Below are 15,662 nucleotides of genomic sequence, written 5' to 3' on the forward strand. Positions count from 1 at the left end.
AAAGGAACAATTACACCACAAAAAGGCTGGGCAGTTGTCTCCAACAAGATATTTTAATTTATGTTCAACATAATGCCATGACTTTGTTTCTTACAGATAACGACCTGGAGGCCACTATTGACAACAAAAATCAAGTACTAAAATGTTGTTTTAATTTGGTGCTCTGATTGTCTATACTTGTATTAATCAATGGATTTTATGCTAGGCTTACGTGCAAAAAGTTGAAGTGAAAGACATGGCTGAACTTGAGCTGAAGCTAACTGAAGCAAAAAATCGTCTGGGTTTTCTTGTCGACTATGTTACACTTTCCCCAAGTGACATACGATTAAACAATCGAACATTTCAGTGGAGTGGACGAATGACAGAGATTTTTGAGGAGCACAAAAGGATGGTTTCGGAAAAAGAAGAACTGTATCAACAAGGACTCAAGGTGAGATATTAATTATGATTTTCTTGTTTAAAATCTTTTAACAAACTTGTAATGCACATGTAGCTTTAATCTAGAGTCAGGACTTAATCTAACATCACAGCAAAACTTTATATTCAATTTAGATCTGTAATATAAATGTACACTAAATTATGCATTGCAATCACATTCTGATAACTTTAGTACTTTGGAATGATATGGTAGCTTGGATTTCATGGACAGCAGTGAGGGAACAGTCCTCTCCATTGAATAATCCAGCAGTTTTAGAGCAGAAAATTTGGCAAAACCCTTTATTGCCTACAGCAATGTAGAAGAAAGAATCACAGCAGAACCAGGTTCAGGATAAGAATCTGGCTGTGGGAGAGACATGCACTGTTCTCTACCCTTGGGCTTACTTTGGCTTTTGAGTTCAGTGGATTATTATTGGTAAATTATAATTACACCTGTTGTTTTATCCAATTTACCTGATTCTTGCAATTTATTTAATTTTCAGCTTCGTATTGAGAGATTTCAGGAAGAAATTGAAACCTATGCCAAGCAAGCAGAAGAATTTGCCAGTTTTTCAGAATTGTCAGATGTTGGTCGCTACTTAAGAAAGGCTCAAACATTAAATGCAAAGCTGAATCAAGCCTTAGAGAAGGTACTGAGTCATATAGTTACTATAATATCACATTGGTATAAAAACCATAAAGAAAGTACTGGAAGTTAGGAGAATGAGCAAGAAAGTGGCAAATGAAATACAATGTTGGAAAATACATGGTCATGCACTTTGGTAGAAGAAGTAAATGTCCAGACTATTTTGTAAATGAGGAGAAAATCCAAAATTCTGAGGTGCAAAGGGACTTAGGAGTCCTTGTGCAGAACACCCTAAAGGTTAACTTGCAGGTTGAGTTGGAGGTGAGGAAGGCAAATGCAATGTTAGCAGTCATTTCAAAAGGTTTAGAATGCAAGAGCAGGGATGTGATGCTGAGCCTTTATAGAGCACTGGTGAGGCCTCACCGTGAGTACTGTGAACAGTTTTGGGCTAAGAGAAGACGTGCTGACGTTGGAGGTTCAGAGTAGGTTCACAAAGATGGATCAAAGAATGAAAGGGTTATCATACAAGGAGCATTTGATGGCGCTGGGTCTGTACTCGCTGGAATTTAGAAGGACGAGAGGGGATCTCATTGAAACCTTTTGAATGTTGAAAGGCCTAGACTGAGTAGACAGAATGGGTATTTCCCATGGTGGGAGAGTCTAGGACAAGGGGGCACAGCCTCAGGATGGAGAGATGTCCATTTAAAACAGAGATGTGGAGAAATTTCTTTAGCCAGAGGGTGGTGAATTTGTGGAATCTGTTACCACAGGCAGCTGTGGAAGCCAGGTCATTGGGTGTATTTAAGGCAGAGCTTGATAGGTTCTTGATTGGACATGGCATCAAAGGTTATGGGGAGAAGGCTGGGGTGGGGCTGAGGAGGAGAAAGAAAGGATCAGCCATGATTAGATGGCAGAGCAGACTCGATGAGCCAAATGGCCAATTCTGCTCCTATGTCTTATGGTCTTGTATCAGTTATTGTTAAGCTTGAGTTAAATTGAGGTACTCTGGTGCTCAAGGTGCTATCCTATAGAATACAGAGTTAAAATATTTGCATTTAAAATGCAAATGCCTTGAAAAATACAGTATATGACCTTTCGATAAGATGTAAAGCCCAACTGAAAAATATACTCTGGGTAACATTTTGATATTTTGGCTATTTTAATGTAAGCTTCATTAATACGCTGCAGTGCATTTATAGAAATTGGGAAGGATATTGTTGCTGACATCTGAAAGATTACGGAAACTGCTGGACTGAATATTTCAATATGATGGTATGAATGAGTTGTAGAGAAGAGACTTCCTAGAGTGAAAGGGTTGGGAAATGTGTAACTTTCCTTGCAGAGTGAGTGGATAAGAATATAGCAGATAGAATACAATGCTGAAAAATGTGAAATTGTCCACTTTACTGTATACAAAAGCAAACTTTGGGAAATGTGGAGATTGAAATGAAAATAGCAGAGGGAATGTTAGGAAATCAGCTACAAGAGGATATTATGTAGTGAATAGCAGGGCCCTTCAATCTTTGGGTCTTGGAGAGAAATCCATTGCTCTCTGGAAGTGACAACATAAGTATATAGGTTGTTAGTAAAGGCATACAACATGCTTGCTGATGTCAATTTAGGTGTTCCATAGAAGAGTTGGGAAGTCATGTCCAGCTGCATAAAAATTTAATTATATTTCTTTTGGAGTAATATCTACAAATTTAGTCACCACAGTACATGAAGGACATTGAGGCTTTGGAGAATGCATGGAAGAAACTCACTGGGAATTCACCTGGATAGGAGTGTATTAGCTGTAAGGAGAGGCAGGGCAAACTTGGATTGCTTTCTCTGGAGCGCTAGAGACTAAGGGGAGACCTGACTGGAGTTCATACTGCATACTTTTGAGAAGCATAGATAGGGTAGATGGCTAGAGTCTCTTTCTCAGGGTAGAAGTGTTGTACAAGTTGTTGGTGAGGTTGAAGCTGATGTGTATAGTTTTGGTTACCCTGGTATAGGAAAGATGTAATTAAGCTGTAAAAAGTGTAAATTAGATTTATGAGAATGTAATCAGGACTAGAAGGCCTGAATTAAATGAAGAGGTAGAGCAGGCTGGAAATTTATTCATGGAAGCATAGGAGACTGAGGAAAGACCTTTTTAGACATTATAGAGGTGTATGTAATAATGAGGCCATAGATAGGGTGAATGCACACTCTATTCCCAGAGAAGGGAATCTAAGTAGGAGAGGGGCACCAGTTTAAGATGAGAGGGAGCCTTTTAAATCATTCAAAGGAGGGTTGTGCATTTATGACCACAAGATAAAGGAGCCAAATTCGACCCATCAATTCTGCTCTGCCATGACTGATTTATTTTCCCTCTCAACTCTATTCTCTTGCTTTATCCCCATAACCTTTGATACCCTTACTAACCAAGAACTTATTAACCTCTGCTTTAAATATGTCAAATGTGTGGCAATGAATTCCACAAATTCAGCACCCTCTGGCTAAAGAAATTCCTCCTCAAGGCTGTTCTGAAAGGACATCCTTCATTTCTGAGGCTGTGTCTGCTGGACCCAGACCCTCCTACTATTGGCAACATCCTCTCCATATCCACTCTGTCTGGGCCATTCAATATTTGGTAGATATGGGGATAGTATTATGATATGCAAAGAGTTGCCAGTGAAGTGGTTGAGGCAGGTTCAACATTTAAAAGACAAGTTATAGGTCCATAGAAGAGTTTTAGAGGGATGTGGGCAAAAAACAGGGTGGGACTTGCTTGGTCAGAATGGATTAGGTAGCTCAAGGAGCCAGTGTTGTATACTCTATGACCTGAGTATTGCTGAAAGCAAGTCACAAAAAGCTAACATTGTGGGTGGAGCAAGCATTTATAAATGCAAATAGTATGTTGATGTTTTTAACAAGAGGATTTGAATCTTACTACATTTATGTAAGGGCCTTGGTGAAACAGCATCTGGAGTATTGTGCAGAGTTTTGGTCTTGGTGATTTTTATAAAAAGGCCATAAAATCATAAGATATAGGAGCAGAATTACGTCATTTGACCTTTCAAGTCTTCTCTGCCATTTCATCATGGCTGATCCATTTTTCCTCTCAGCCCCAAGATCCTACCTTCTCCGCTGTATCCCTTTATGCCTTGACTAATCAAGAATCTATCAACCTCTGCCTTAAATATACCCTATGACTGGCCTCCACAGCCATCTGTGGCAAGGACTTCCTCAGATTCGCCACTCTCTGACTAAAGAAATTTCTCTTCATCCTCATTCTAAAAGGATGCCCCTTTATTCTGAGGCTGTGTCCTCTGGTCCTAGACCAGGGGTTCCCAGCTGGGGGTCCACAGGCTCCTTGCTTACTGGTATTGGTCCATGGCATAAAAAAAGTTGGAAACTCTCTCACCATGGGAAACATCCTCTTCATATCCACTCTATCGAGGCCTTTCAACATTCAATGGTTTTCAGTCAGGTCATCCCTCATTCTTCTGAATTCCAGTGAATGCAGGCCCAGAGGATGTATATGTTGTAGATGTTCAGCAAAGATTCGCTAGAATGGTTCTTGTAATATTAGATTTGTCATTTGATGAGCGATTGAGTAACCAGTGCTGCATTTTCTAGCGTCTAGAAGAATGAAAGACACTCTCACTGAAACTTTAAAAATTCTTAGCAGGCATTGATTGGTGGATGAAGTCAAGATAATTTCCCTGGATGACAGGTCTCAGCATAAGAGATCAGGCATTAAGGATTGAAATGAGGAGAAAGCTCTTCATCCAAAAGGTGGAAAATCTTTGGAGTTTTAAACCTGGAGAGCTAGGTGGTTCAGTCTTTGATTTCATTCAAAATAGAAATGGATAGATTTCTGGATATTAAAGGAATTAAGGGATTTGGGAACAGTATAGGAAAATGGAATGGAGGCAGAAGACCAGCCATGATCTTTAAAAATTATAGAGCAGGCTAAAAGAACCAAAGAGCTTCCTTCTGCTTCCAATTCTTATGTTCTTATTAAAATGGATGACCCAGCTCCTCACAGTTCAAAAAACATTCCAGTCTCTAGTTAACATAAATGAGGTTGTGTACAGCTCCAACAAAACTAAAGCAGTTTAAAATCACAGAGCACGAAGCATCCTATTTATTGCCATCCAGCCTACCATATAAAAATTCAGCACCCAGTGTTTGGCTGCACCCATTGAAGCACATGGAAGGTGACCAGAAGCTTCTTCTTAATACATCTTGAAGAATCATCGGGAAAAAAAAGAGCGAATAAGTGTTTGTGTTCTGTAAAGCTCAAAGTATTCTGGTAATGGAGGAAAGAATAGTTTCTCCCAAACAGTTCCTGAATTTCAGTTAGAAACACCTAGAGTGCCAGAAACTGTACAGGTCAGGAACTTGGACACAAAAGAAGAATGTCGGGTATTGGTTTAATGATCATACAAAGCTAGTTTTGGAAGTGAACTGTAAAGAGGGAGTGGAAAGTATGGGAAAGATCTAGCTAGTTCTTTAAAAAAACACATTAAAAGGAACATAACTAGTGGAGTAGAGCATTAAAATATGTGGTTATTTAATTTGGTAGGAATAGTAGGAAAGCAGGGTGTTTTTAAACAGTGGAAAACTTGAAAATGTTGACATGCTGAGAGACCTTGCTGCATTGGTTCATGAAACTTAGAAATTAGTACTGATACAGTAAGACATTAGATGGCCAGGTGGTATGTTAGTCTTAATTGTAGGAGGTTTGAAGTATAAAAATAGTCTTACCAAAGTCAAGGAGTCAGGATGGAATCTTGTAGGCTTGTGGGGCCTATTCCAGTTTCTTGATAGCCATGTTTCTCATTGAGTGATATTTGATGTATTTCAATCCAATCAACATATACATCTATGGTCATGTTACGATGTAATTAAATTCTATAATTTTTTTTGTTGTGCCAGATTGATCAGATTAATGCAGAAGAACAAGCATTTGGATGGCCTGAATCTCAGTATCCTCAGCGTAAACATACCAGCGATATCCTTCAACCATATTTAAGGTTGTATGAAATCATTGTAGAGTTCAATAACAAATATAATAGTTGGATGGAAGGACCATTTACAGAGGTCAACCCAGATGAGGTAGAAACAGATGCAGGAAACTACTGGCGTGGTCTATACAAGCTGGAACGGACTTTCACAGACTCACCAAATGCATTAAAAATTGCCCATGCTGTTAGGAAAAAGGTTGAGGAATTTAAGGAACATATTCCCCTAGTTCAAGTCCTTTGCAACCCTGGTTTGCGTGATCGACATTGGGATGCCTTATCTGAAATTACAGGCTTCCCGCTAAAGCCTGCTCCAGACACAACAGTTACCAAACTTCTCACAATGAATCTTGAACCTTTCTTAGCTCAGTTTGAGGGCATAAGTGAGGCTGCTGCCAAAGAATATTCACTGGAAAAAGCCATGAAAAAGATGATAAGTGAGTGGGACACAATGGAATTTACTCTCCTTCCATACCGAGAAACAGGAACATACATACTTTCAGCTGTTGATGATATCCAGATGTTGCTAGATGATCACATTGTTAAGACCCAGACGATGCGTGGATCTCCTTATATACAGCCATTTGAAAAAGAGATCAGGTACTTTTGTTCTCAGTTATTTTCACGGTGTTTTTAAAGACAGTTTCAAGTTTCAGTGCAATAGATTTTTGCAAAATGCTTAACAATTTTGAGCAAATTTTATGTAAGTAATAAGGTGAGATAACATTTCTTAATTTATCGGTGTTTGTAAATAAATTAAACCATACAATTGAGAAATCAATTTCTGGAAGGAGGTTTTTTAAATTGACTATGGCAACATCTACTAACGAAAATATGACAAGCATTCTGCTTAACATAGTTACCACTAACACTTTTTCTTTAGCTGTAACATCATACGGTTGATGTATAAGAATTGAATTGACTTTATTACTTACATCCTTCATATACATGAGGAGTAAATATTTTTACTTTATGTCTCCATCTAAATGTGCAATCTCAATTTATAGTGATTTGTAATAAATAGTATGTGTAACAGGACAGTCAATATAACATAGAAATACAATTGAATCAGCATGAATTAATTGGTCTGATGGCCTGTGGAAGAAACTGTCCCGGAGCTTATTGGTCCTGGCCTTTATGCTGTGGTAACGTTTTCCAGATGGTAGCAGCTGGAACAGTTGTGGTTGGGGTGACACACCTGTCTTTGTAAATGTCCTGAATAGTGGGAAGTTCACATCTGCAGATATGCTGGGCTGTCCACACCACTCTCTGCAGAGTCCTGTGATTGAGGGAAGTACAGTTCCCATACCAGGCATTGATGCAGTCAATCAGGATGCTCTCAATTGTGCCCCTGTGGAAAGGTTTTAGGATTTGGGGGTCCATACCAAACTTCTACAACCGTCTGAGGTGAAAGAGGGACTGTTGGTATGTACCGACCACGTGAGATCCTAGGTGATGTTTATGCTGAGGAACATAAAGCTGTTCACCCTCTCAACCCCAGATCTATTGATGTCAATAGGAATTAGCTTGTCTCTATTCCTCCTGTAGTCCACAACTAGCTCTTTTGTTTTTGTGACATTGAGGAAGAGTTTATTTTCTTGATACCACTGTGTCAGGGTGATGACTTCTCGGTAGTTGCCTCGTTATTATTTGAGATTAGGCCAGTCAATGTAGTGTCATCAATAAATTTAATTAGCAGATTGGAGCTGTGGGTGGCATCACAGTCATGAGTATACAAAGAGTAAAGGAGACCAGTCAGAATCTTATCATTTGATAGAGTGCTGAAGTAGAATTAATAGTAGTATCATTCTTCACATTAACAATTTTTGTGTGAAATAACTATCAAGTCAAACCACCTACATAGTATTTCTTTAGTTCTTCAGCTGTTACAAAACAACTGCATTCGCAGCAGTTTCTTATGAAATATAAATACTCTCTAATTTACTTGTGGAGAGAGAGTGAAGGACAGCGCTGGTTACTTCAGTGCAAAATTCAAGCTGATGTACCGATAGACTGCTGTTCTATTGGAGGTGTGAAATACTGTAAGTTCCAGTATTACACCAATTATATTTAGGTAGTACATATTTCAACTTTGGGAGACTTCTATTTGTAACTTGTATGGTGTGTTTCATGCAGAGCAATAATGTCAACACTGCAAAAGTATTTCATTGAGTGCAAGGTGGTTTTGGACATTGAAAGGCTATGAAAGTCTTTTTTTCCCACCAAGTAATGTTATAAATGTGTTCAGAAAACTTGCTTTGGTTACTATTTTCAGCAAAATGCCAAATGCATTTGTTTTGAAGTCATGTACCATATCATGTATGGTATTCCAATCAAAATACCATATTTTAATTAATACATTAAAGTAGTTTTGGATTCTTTCTGTCAGTATATCTCAAAATTTGTTGGTTATTATAGTTTTACAAAAAGTTGTTGGTTAACTCTGCATCTTTTGTAAGTGATATTTGTTAAGACCAGAAAGGGTGCTTCACTTGTGGTCTTCAGTTACAGCATTTTCAAACGAAAAGGTTGTGTATAGGAAAGGTCCGAAATATGTCTAAGCAGCCCAGTTTGTTAGTACTACAAGTATCACTGAAACATCTCTTTCCATTCCCAACGTTACTTCTGTTTAAAATGTTGGAATTGATTATTTTGTTTTGCTTTGACTTCTGGACTTGAACATTTTAGTGCAAGCAGGTGTTTGTGATGGATATTACAGTGGGATGCTAATGGCCATTGCATAATTCAGTAATGTCCATAGCCAAGACCTTGAGTATTATTGAAGGTCTGTAGGGTTTCCTAAAATAGAGAATGTGCTCTTCAGTACTGAAGCAATGCTGGTAGAGTTGAGTTGGGGCTAGAGGACTACTGGCTAATTGCCCAAGATCAAGGTCTTGGGATGATTATTGATGGGGTGGAGTGCTGTAAGGAGAGTCCTTTGTGAATGGCAGTCACCTGGAATTGGAATGATTCGGGTTGGAAAGTGGGGGATTCCGTGGGAAGTTCTTCAATAATTATCAAGGCATTCGGTTTGGATATTCACCGTTGATTAGAGCCTGGAATAGAGGGAAATGGGTAGAATTTCAATAAAAGGGGCATAGAGAGAAAAATGTGGATAAACAATGAATGAGGCTTGTAGGATGGAAAGGTAAAATCTTCAACAATAATCAGGGCCTGTGTTGGAGACATGAAGTACCCCTCACTCCTGATCAGAGCTTAGCTTCAGTGGAATGGGGCTCTGGATATGCAAAAAAAAATTACGAAGCAGGAGAGATATGACTTCAATTGTAAAGTGACATAACCAAAAATAATGGTTGTCCAATATGAAGAATGAAAGAAGGAAGGGGATTCTTTCTACACAAGTATAGAGGAACATGTAGTGGATGTTCACCATTGATTAAAGCTTAATCAGGTGGATGTGGAATGTTGAAAGGATAATTCCTGGAATGATGAAACATGCATCTTCAATGAATATGGAATGGAATGAATCTTCATCGTTGATAGGATCTGAGTTTGGGGACCAGAAAGAATCTTTGCTGAGGATCATATCTTAGAGGAAGGTGGGGAGTTTCAGTGATCTGGATCTGGAAAAGGGACCTTCACTGAGGATCAGGACCTGGAGAAGGTGAGATTTCTGTAAAATCTTCATGCAATATTGATTAGGGATGAAAAAGACAGAAAACGTGATTGGAATGGATCATTGCCTGAAGGATCAGAACATCTGGTGGCCTTGGTCATGGTGTCAGAAGTGCTCGGAATGGTCAGAAGTCTGAGGATCTTGGAGAATTTTGCAATCAGTGAAGCCTTAAAGAGTTGAACTATTTGATAGTCTCATAGGGTTTTAGTTCCATAAAGCTGAATGTAAAATAGTGCTATGCTTTTTCTTCATGATTGCCAACCAGTAAGTGTACACGTACTTCTTTAGATATTATTTTCTCCCATGTCGGTATACCAACATACATATAAATTTATATGGGTGGATACAGGCCTTAAAGCATAGTGGTTGTCTGCATTGTAGCACCAATGTGGTGTATCGCTGGGTTAGTAATTATATTTTCCATTCCCAGTTGCATTTTTAGGCAATGGCAGCTGATAATTTATCAAGGCATGAAGTTGAGTCTGCTTTGAAGGGAGGTTCTATATTCGTGCAAATATCATGAATCTGGAAAAATAACTCTGTAAGTGGAAAATGACATAACCAAAAAAATTGGATGTTGATACCTCTGTTTGTATAACACAGATCATGGGAAAGTACACTGTTGCTGCTGCAGGAGATAATGGATGAATGTTTAAAAGTGCAAGCAACTTGGCTTTACCTGGAACCAATTTTCAGTTCCCCTGACATCATGGCCCAGATGCCCGAAGAGGGAAGACGATTTACTACTGTAGATAAGACCTGGAAAGAACTTATGAAACAAGTTTTAATGGTAAATTAATATTTTAATGCTATTATTATTATCAGCAGCCAAGAAAATAATAATTAACTGCAGCTGAATTGAAGACACAACCTATATTTATTGTTGGACATCATGTGACCTATCCTAATGTTTGTTTTAAAGTAATTAATGGCAAAATCTCTGTATGCACACATTTATTATCCTAATTTGAATACTGCAATGTAGGCAGAGGAGCAGAGAGAGAGGTGCCAAGTTATTTCCAATTAGCTTGTTCCACATTTTAACTGTACTGCGTTACATACATACTTCATACATTTACTCAAATTAAGCTACTTTCCTTCTTTGCAAATAAAGGATAGATTAATGTATGCACAATATTTACACATTTAATCTGTTCACAGGTTTTCTGAGTTACAGTACTTTGAAGGAAATTGTGTTACTCACTTTGTATCTACTTCTTGACCTGAGAAAAATGAATCATGAATCAATTCAGAAGGACACTGTATTTTCTCTTCAGTAGTTTCCACAGGATCAACTGAAGAACATTAATAATTGCATAATTTCAAGATATTCCTTTTTCCCTCCTACAGGATTTATGATTTTTTTTTCCACAAAATATCTCATTGTTAGCAAACTTCAACTATCATTCCAACATTTTATTTCCAAATGTCAACATCGCCAGGAAGTATTTACGCACAAATTCCAATGAGTCTTTCAAATTGTTTCCCTCTATAGCTTGAGTCATAATTTCAATTCTGTCTTAATTGTATCTCTTCCACTCTCCATTCAAGATTTAACTATGATAAACCCAGCTGTGTTCTAAGTACCCTAGTACCCAGGACTATTATGAAATATGGTGCTGTTTTGAGTTTTAACAAAAAGTTTGCTAATCAATGTCTCATAATTAAACTTGATAAACCTATTTCGTAAGTTATTCTGACCATTCTCTCCAGTATTTAGTTGTACTATTTGATTCTGAGGAAATAATTATAGGCTTAATATTTTCATAAAGTGCTTAAATAGTAATGTGCAAATTTGAAGACTATTAATTCTTCAATGTTTTCAGATTTCCCTGCCTTCATAATTGCTTCTACTTTTCTTTTGGCTGATTACAATTGATTTACAGTATATCTACTTTTAGCCCAATGTAATCAATATCTTTCTTGTTTCTTTTGAATCAGTATTGTGTTTGTGAGTCTACCTGATCATTTCTTATAACATTCAAAGATTTGAATATCTATTAGTATATCATTGTGATTATATAAATAGCAGCTTATTCTGTTTAAAACCTAATTCATGGTAACATAAAATGCCTTTGTGAAGACTTCATGTCTATAGGTTACTTACTGTACACATTTTCCATTACACGTCCAAAGTTGCTTCTTATTCACTTCCAACTGAATGTTTATGACACATCTAGCTTGCTAAAAACTTTGCTGTCTCTGAACTACATAAATTATGTCAAGCAGGAATTAGCTACCAATTTTTATCAACTCTTTAGTTCATGGTTACTTTAATAATCATATGGTTAGCTACATTAGGTTTTACTACAAAAATTATTGTTCAGTCCTCAGGCTTGCCCTGAATCGGGCCCCACTCTATTCTAACTGCGCTATGGTATGGTAATGTAGCAATTATTGTAATGCTATTACAGTTCCAGTGACCTGAGTTCAATTCCATCATTATTTGTAAGGAGTTTGTGCGTTCTCATCATGACTGTGTCTGCTTTCTCTGGAGGCTTCAGTTTCCTCCCACATCAAAGACACAATTACATGGATGTAATTGGGCTGTGTGGGTTCATTGGGCCAGAAGGGCCTTTTATTGACTGTATGTCTAAATAAATATTTATTCTTACACAGTACTGAGGGATCTGCTGAAATGTCAGTGCCCGTGTTAAGTAAATTCAATACCGTTTAATTGTACATTTGTCTAGATGTTAGCGTACGGGCATTTGGAAATGCAGGAATTGATTGGAGATAGTCAGCATGGCTGTTTGTGTGGGAGACTGTGCCTCCTGATTTTAATGAGTTTTTTGAAGAATTAACCAAGTACTGTAAGTCAATAAGGTCAGAGTGTTAGATGTAGTGGACTTCACTGAGGCCTTTGATAGCCTTTTGCATTGTGAGCTGCTATGGAAATTTAGATTGTATAGAATGCAGGGAGATACACAGTTGACCTGATAGTAGAATACAGAGGGTGATGGTGGAAGGTTGTTTTTTGGACTGGGGCCTCGCTGCTAGTGGGATCCATGTTAGGCCCATTAATATTTGTCATTTATATCAATGATTTGGAATAGAATGTACAAGGCATGGTTAGTAAGTTTGCAGATAACATCAAATTAGATGGTTCTGTAAACAGAAAAAAAATGGTTACCAGGTTTCATAACGGAAATCTTGATCAGCTGAGTAAGTGGACTGAGAAATGGTAAATTGATTTTAATTTGGATTAGTGCGAAGTGTTATGATTTGGGAAGACAAATGAGAGTAGGACTTCCTCAGTGAATGCTAGGGCCTTGAGGAGTGTTGTAGAACAGAGGGTCCTAGGATTGCACAAGTATATGGTTCCTTGAAAGTGGCATCACAAGTAAATGGGGTGGTGACAGGAATCTTGGCATGGGCCAATTCTGTATTGTATCAATCCAACTCCATACATTGCTGTGCTTTTCATTATTGCTCTAGGCAATGTAAGTACTGTTCAGCCCAATTCCCTATTGTTTAACTGAGCTTCATCTTTAATTTCTTTTGATGAATCATCAGCTTGAAAACTTTTCTTCAATGAAGAAATAACATTACAGGGATAATTTTGGTTGACTAACTTGATTTCAGACTTGCAAATTAAGGATATATGCCATTTCTGTTAGAAGATGGCTTTGTTGTGTTCCTGTGAAGCTTTGTTTTGGGCAGACACACTTGCCATCAATTTTCCTCTATTGTTCAAAATATAATTTTCATTCATTCTGTGTATGAACTGAAATGTTCAAACATCTTCTTTTCCAATATTTTTATTAAATTTCATATACTGTACACAAATACAGAATTCATAAGGATACTTATTATAAATCAAAATAAAATAGCACAAAATGCACTATATATAAATCACTCGGATACAATTACGGTATCCCATATTCATGATCAATCAAATAAAATAAATTGAATTATTAAATACAATAATATGGTTAATTATATTATAAAAAAAATCTACACCCATTACCAAGACAAAGCTGGTCGGTAAAAAAAAACAAGAGGAAAATAAAAGAGTACTTTACCATAGAGTGTTTTATAATAATGGCCCAGATCTATATTTTAATAACAATAACAATTCAAAGATTTTTTAAATAGTTCACAAAGGGTCCCCATAGCATTTGAAAATCATGGTTAGAATCAGAAATCAAACAATGAATCTTCTCTAAATTTAAACGTGACATAGCATCGCATAACTATTGAACATGTGTGTGTGTGTGTGTGTGTGTGTGGGGAGCAACCTCCTTCCATTTAAGCAAGGTCACCCTCCTAGCTATAAGAGAAATAAAACCCAGTACCTGCAAATGGGAAGGCTTCAAAATTATAGTTCTTTCCTCAACAATACCAAATAAGGCAGTCAAAGGATTGAGCTTAAAATTAACTTTTAAAAAGTACAGAAAAAGTTTGGAATACATCTTTCCAATATTTTTCAAGGCTCGAACATGACCAAAACTTATGAATTAATGAAGTCTCTCCATTATTACATCTGTCACAATAAGGAGATATAGCTGCAAAAAAACGACAGAGCTTGTCTTTAGACATATGAGCCCTATGTACCACTTTAAGTTGTAGGAGGGAATGACAAGCACATAATGACGAAGAATTAACCATTTTGGAAAAAGCCCTCCAGGTCTCATCAGATAATGAAGTCTGTAAATCCTTTCCCCAATCTTTTTTAAATTTGTCGAAAGGAGCCATTCTCAGTCCCAACTACAGACCATAAAGAAAGATATTGAGCCATTATCAAAAGGTTTCAAAATAAAAATTACATCTTTTATGTTTTTATCTGGGCTGGTAGGAAATATATGTAGTTTAGATCTTAAAAAATTTCCAATCTGTAGATATCGAAAATGTGGGTATTTGATACTGAGAGCTGAGAGCTGCTCAAAAGAAGAAAGAAACTCTCCAACAAACAGATCCTGAAATCATTTAATACCCAATCTATCCCATTCTCTAAAAAACAGATCGGTCGTAGATGGTTTTAAAAAATTAGAAAAAATAGGACTAGAAAGGGAAAATCTCAATAAACTGAAATGTTTTCTAAACTGTAGCCAGGTCCTCAAAGTGTGTTTAACCACCAAACTGTAAGTTAATTTGTTTAAAGATAAAGGAAGAGAGGATCCAAGAAGAGAAATAATAGAAAATTTCGTAACAGAGTTGGCTTCCAAAAAGACCCATATTGGACAATCCTCACGATTAATATAATATAACCAGAATGTAAGATTTCATATGTTAATTGCCCAATAATATAACCCAAAATTGTGTAGAGCAAGGCCTCCATTCTTTTTAATTTTTTGAAGGTGGGCTTTATTTAATCGGGGTTTTCTGTTCTTCCATATATAGGAAGAAAGAATCGAATCTAAAGAATCAAAAAATCAATGATAAAGAGAGAGGCGATCAATTAGAAAGTGTCTATTTCACATAATTCATTAACGTTAGAAAATTTTCTTTGAATAAATGTTTATAATTCTTAGTGATTGTTATACCGAAATACGTAAATTGTTTTCTTACAATTTTAAAAGCAAGGCTAATATCGGTTGGTATCAAATTGTTTAAAGGAAACAATTTACTCTTACATAAATTCAATTTATATCCCAAAAACTGACTAAAATTAGTCAGTAAAAGAAACATAGAGGGTAAAGAAGTTGTAACATTAGATATAAAAAGCAATAGTCCATCAGCATAAAGCAAGACTTTATGAATAGTACCTTTCCTTAAGATACCGTTGATATCTTTAGACTCTCGAAGGGCAATTGCTAAAGGTTCTAATACCAAATCAAAAAGCAAAGGGCTCGACGGACATTCTTGTCTGGTTCCATGTTGGAGTTTAATTGGTTTAGAATTCTGAGAGTTAGTAAGGACCTGAGCAGAGGGAGATAAGTAAAGTAATTTAATCCAATGAATAAAATTGGGCCCAAAATTAAATTTTTCTAAGGTTTTAAATAGGTAATTCTATTCAACTCGGTCAAAAGCCTTCTCCACATCCAGAGAAATCACACATTCCGATCCTTCTCCACATCCAGAG

General features: G+C 36.9%; 1 protein-coding gene across 2 annotated transcripts in view; it reads left to right on the top strand.

Moving 5' to 3' along the window:
• Nucleotides 1-15,662, top strand: part of dnah7 (dynein, axonemal, heavy chain 7) — a 309,070-nt gene that overhangs the window by 40,367 nt on the left and 253,041 nt on the right. For both annotated transcript variants that reach the window (XM_072261643.1, XM_072261644.1), the window contains 4 exons: nt 206-430; nt 921-1,067; nt 5,915-6,600; nt 10,241-10,427. In XM_072261643.1, coding sequence (XP_072117744.1) covers nt 206-430; nt 921-1,067; nt 5,915-6,600; nt 10,241-10,427 — 1,245 coding nt within the window. The remainder of the gene's footprint in view (nt 1-205; nt 431-920; nt 1,068-5,914; nt 6,601-10,240; nt 10,428-15,662) is intronic.

Source organism: Mobula birostris, chromosome 6 (assembly GCF_030028105.1).
Source record: "Mobula birostris isolate sMobBir1 chromosome 6, sMobBir1.hap1, whole genome shotgun sequence".
Taxonomy (NCBI): Eukaryota; Metazoa; Chordata; class Chondrichthyes; order Myliobatiformes; family Myliobatidae; genus Mobula; species Mobula birostris.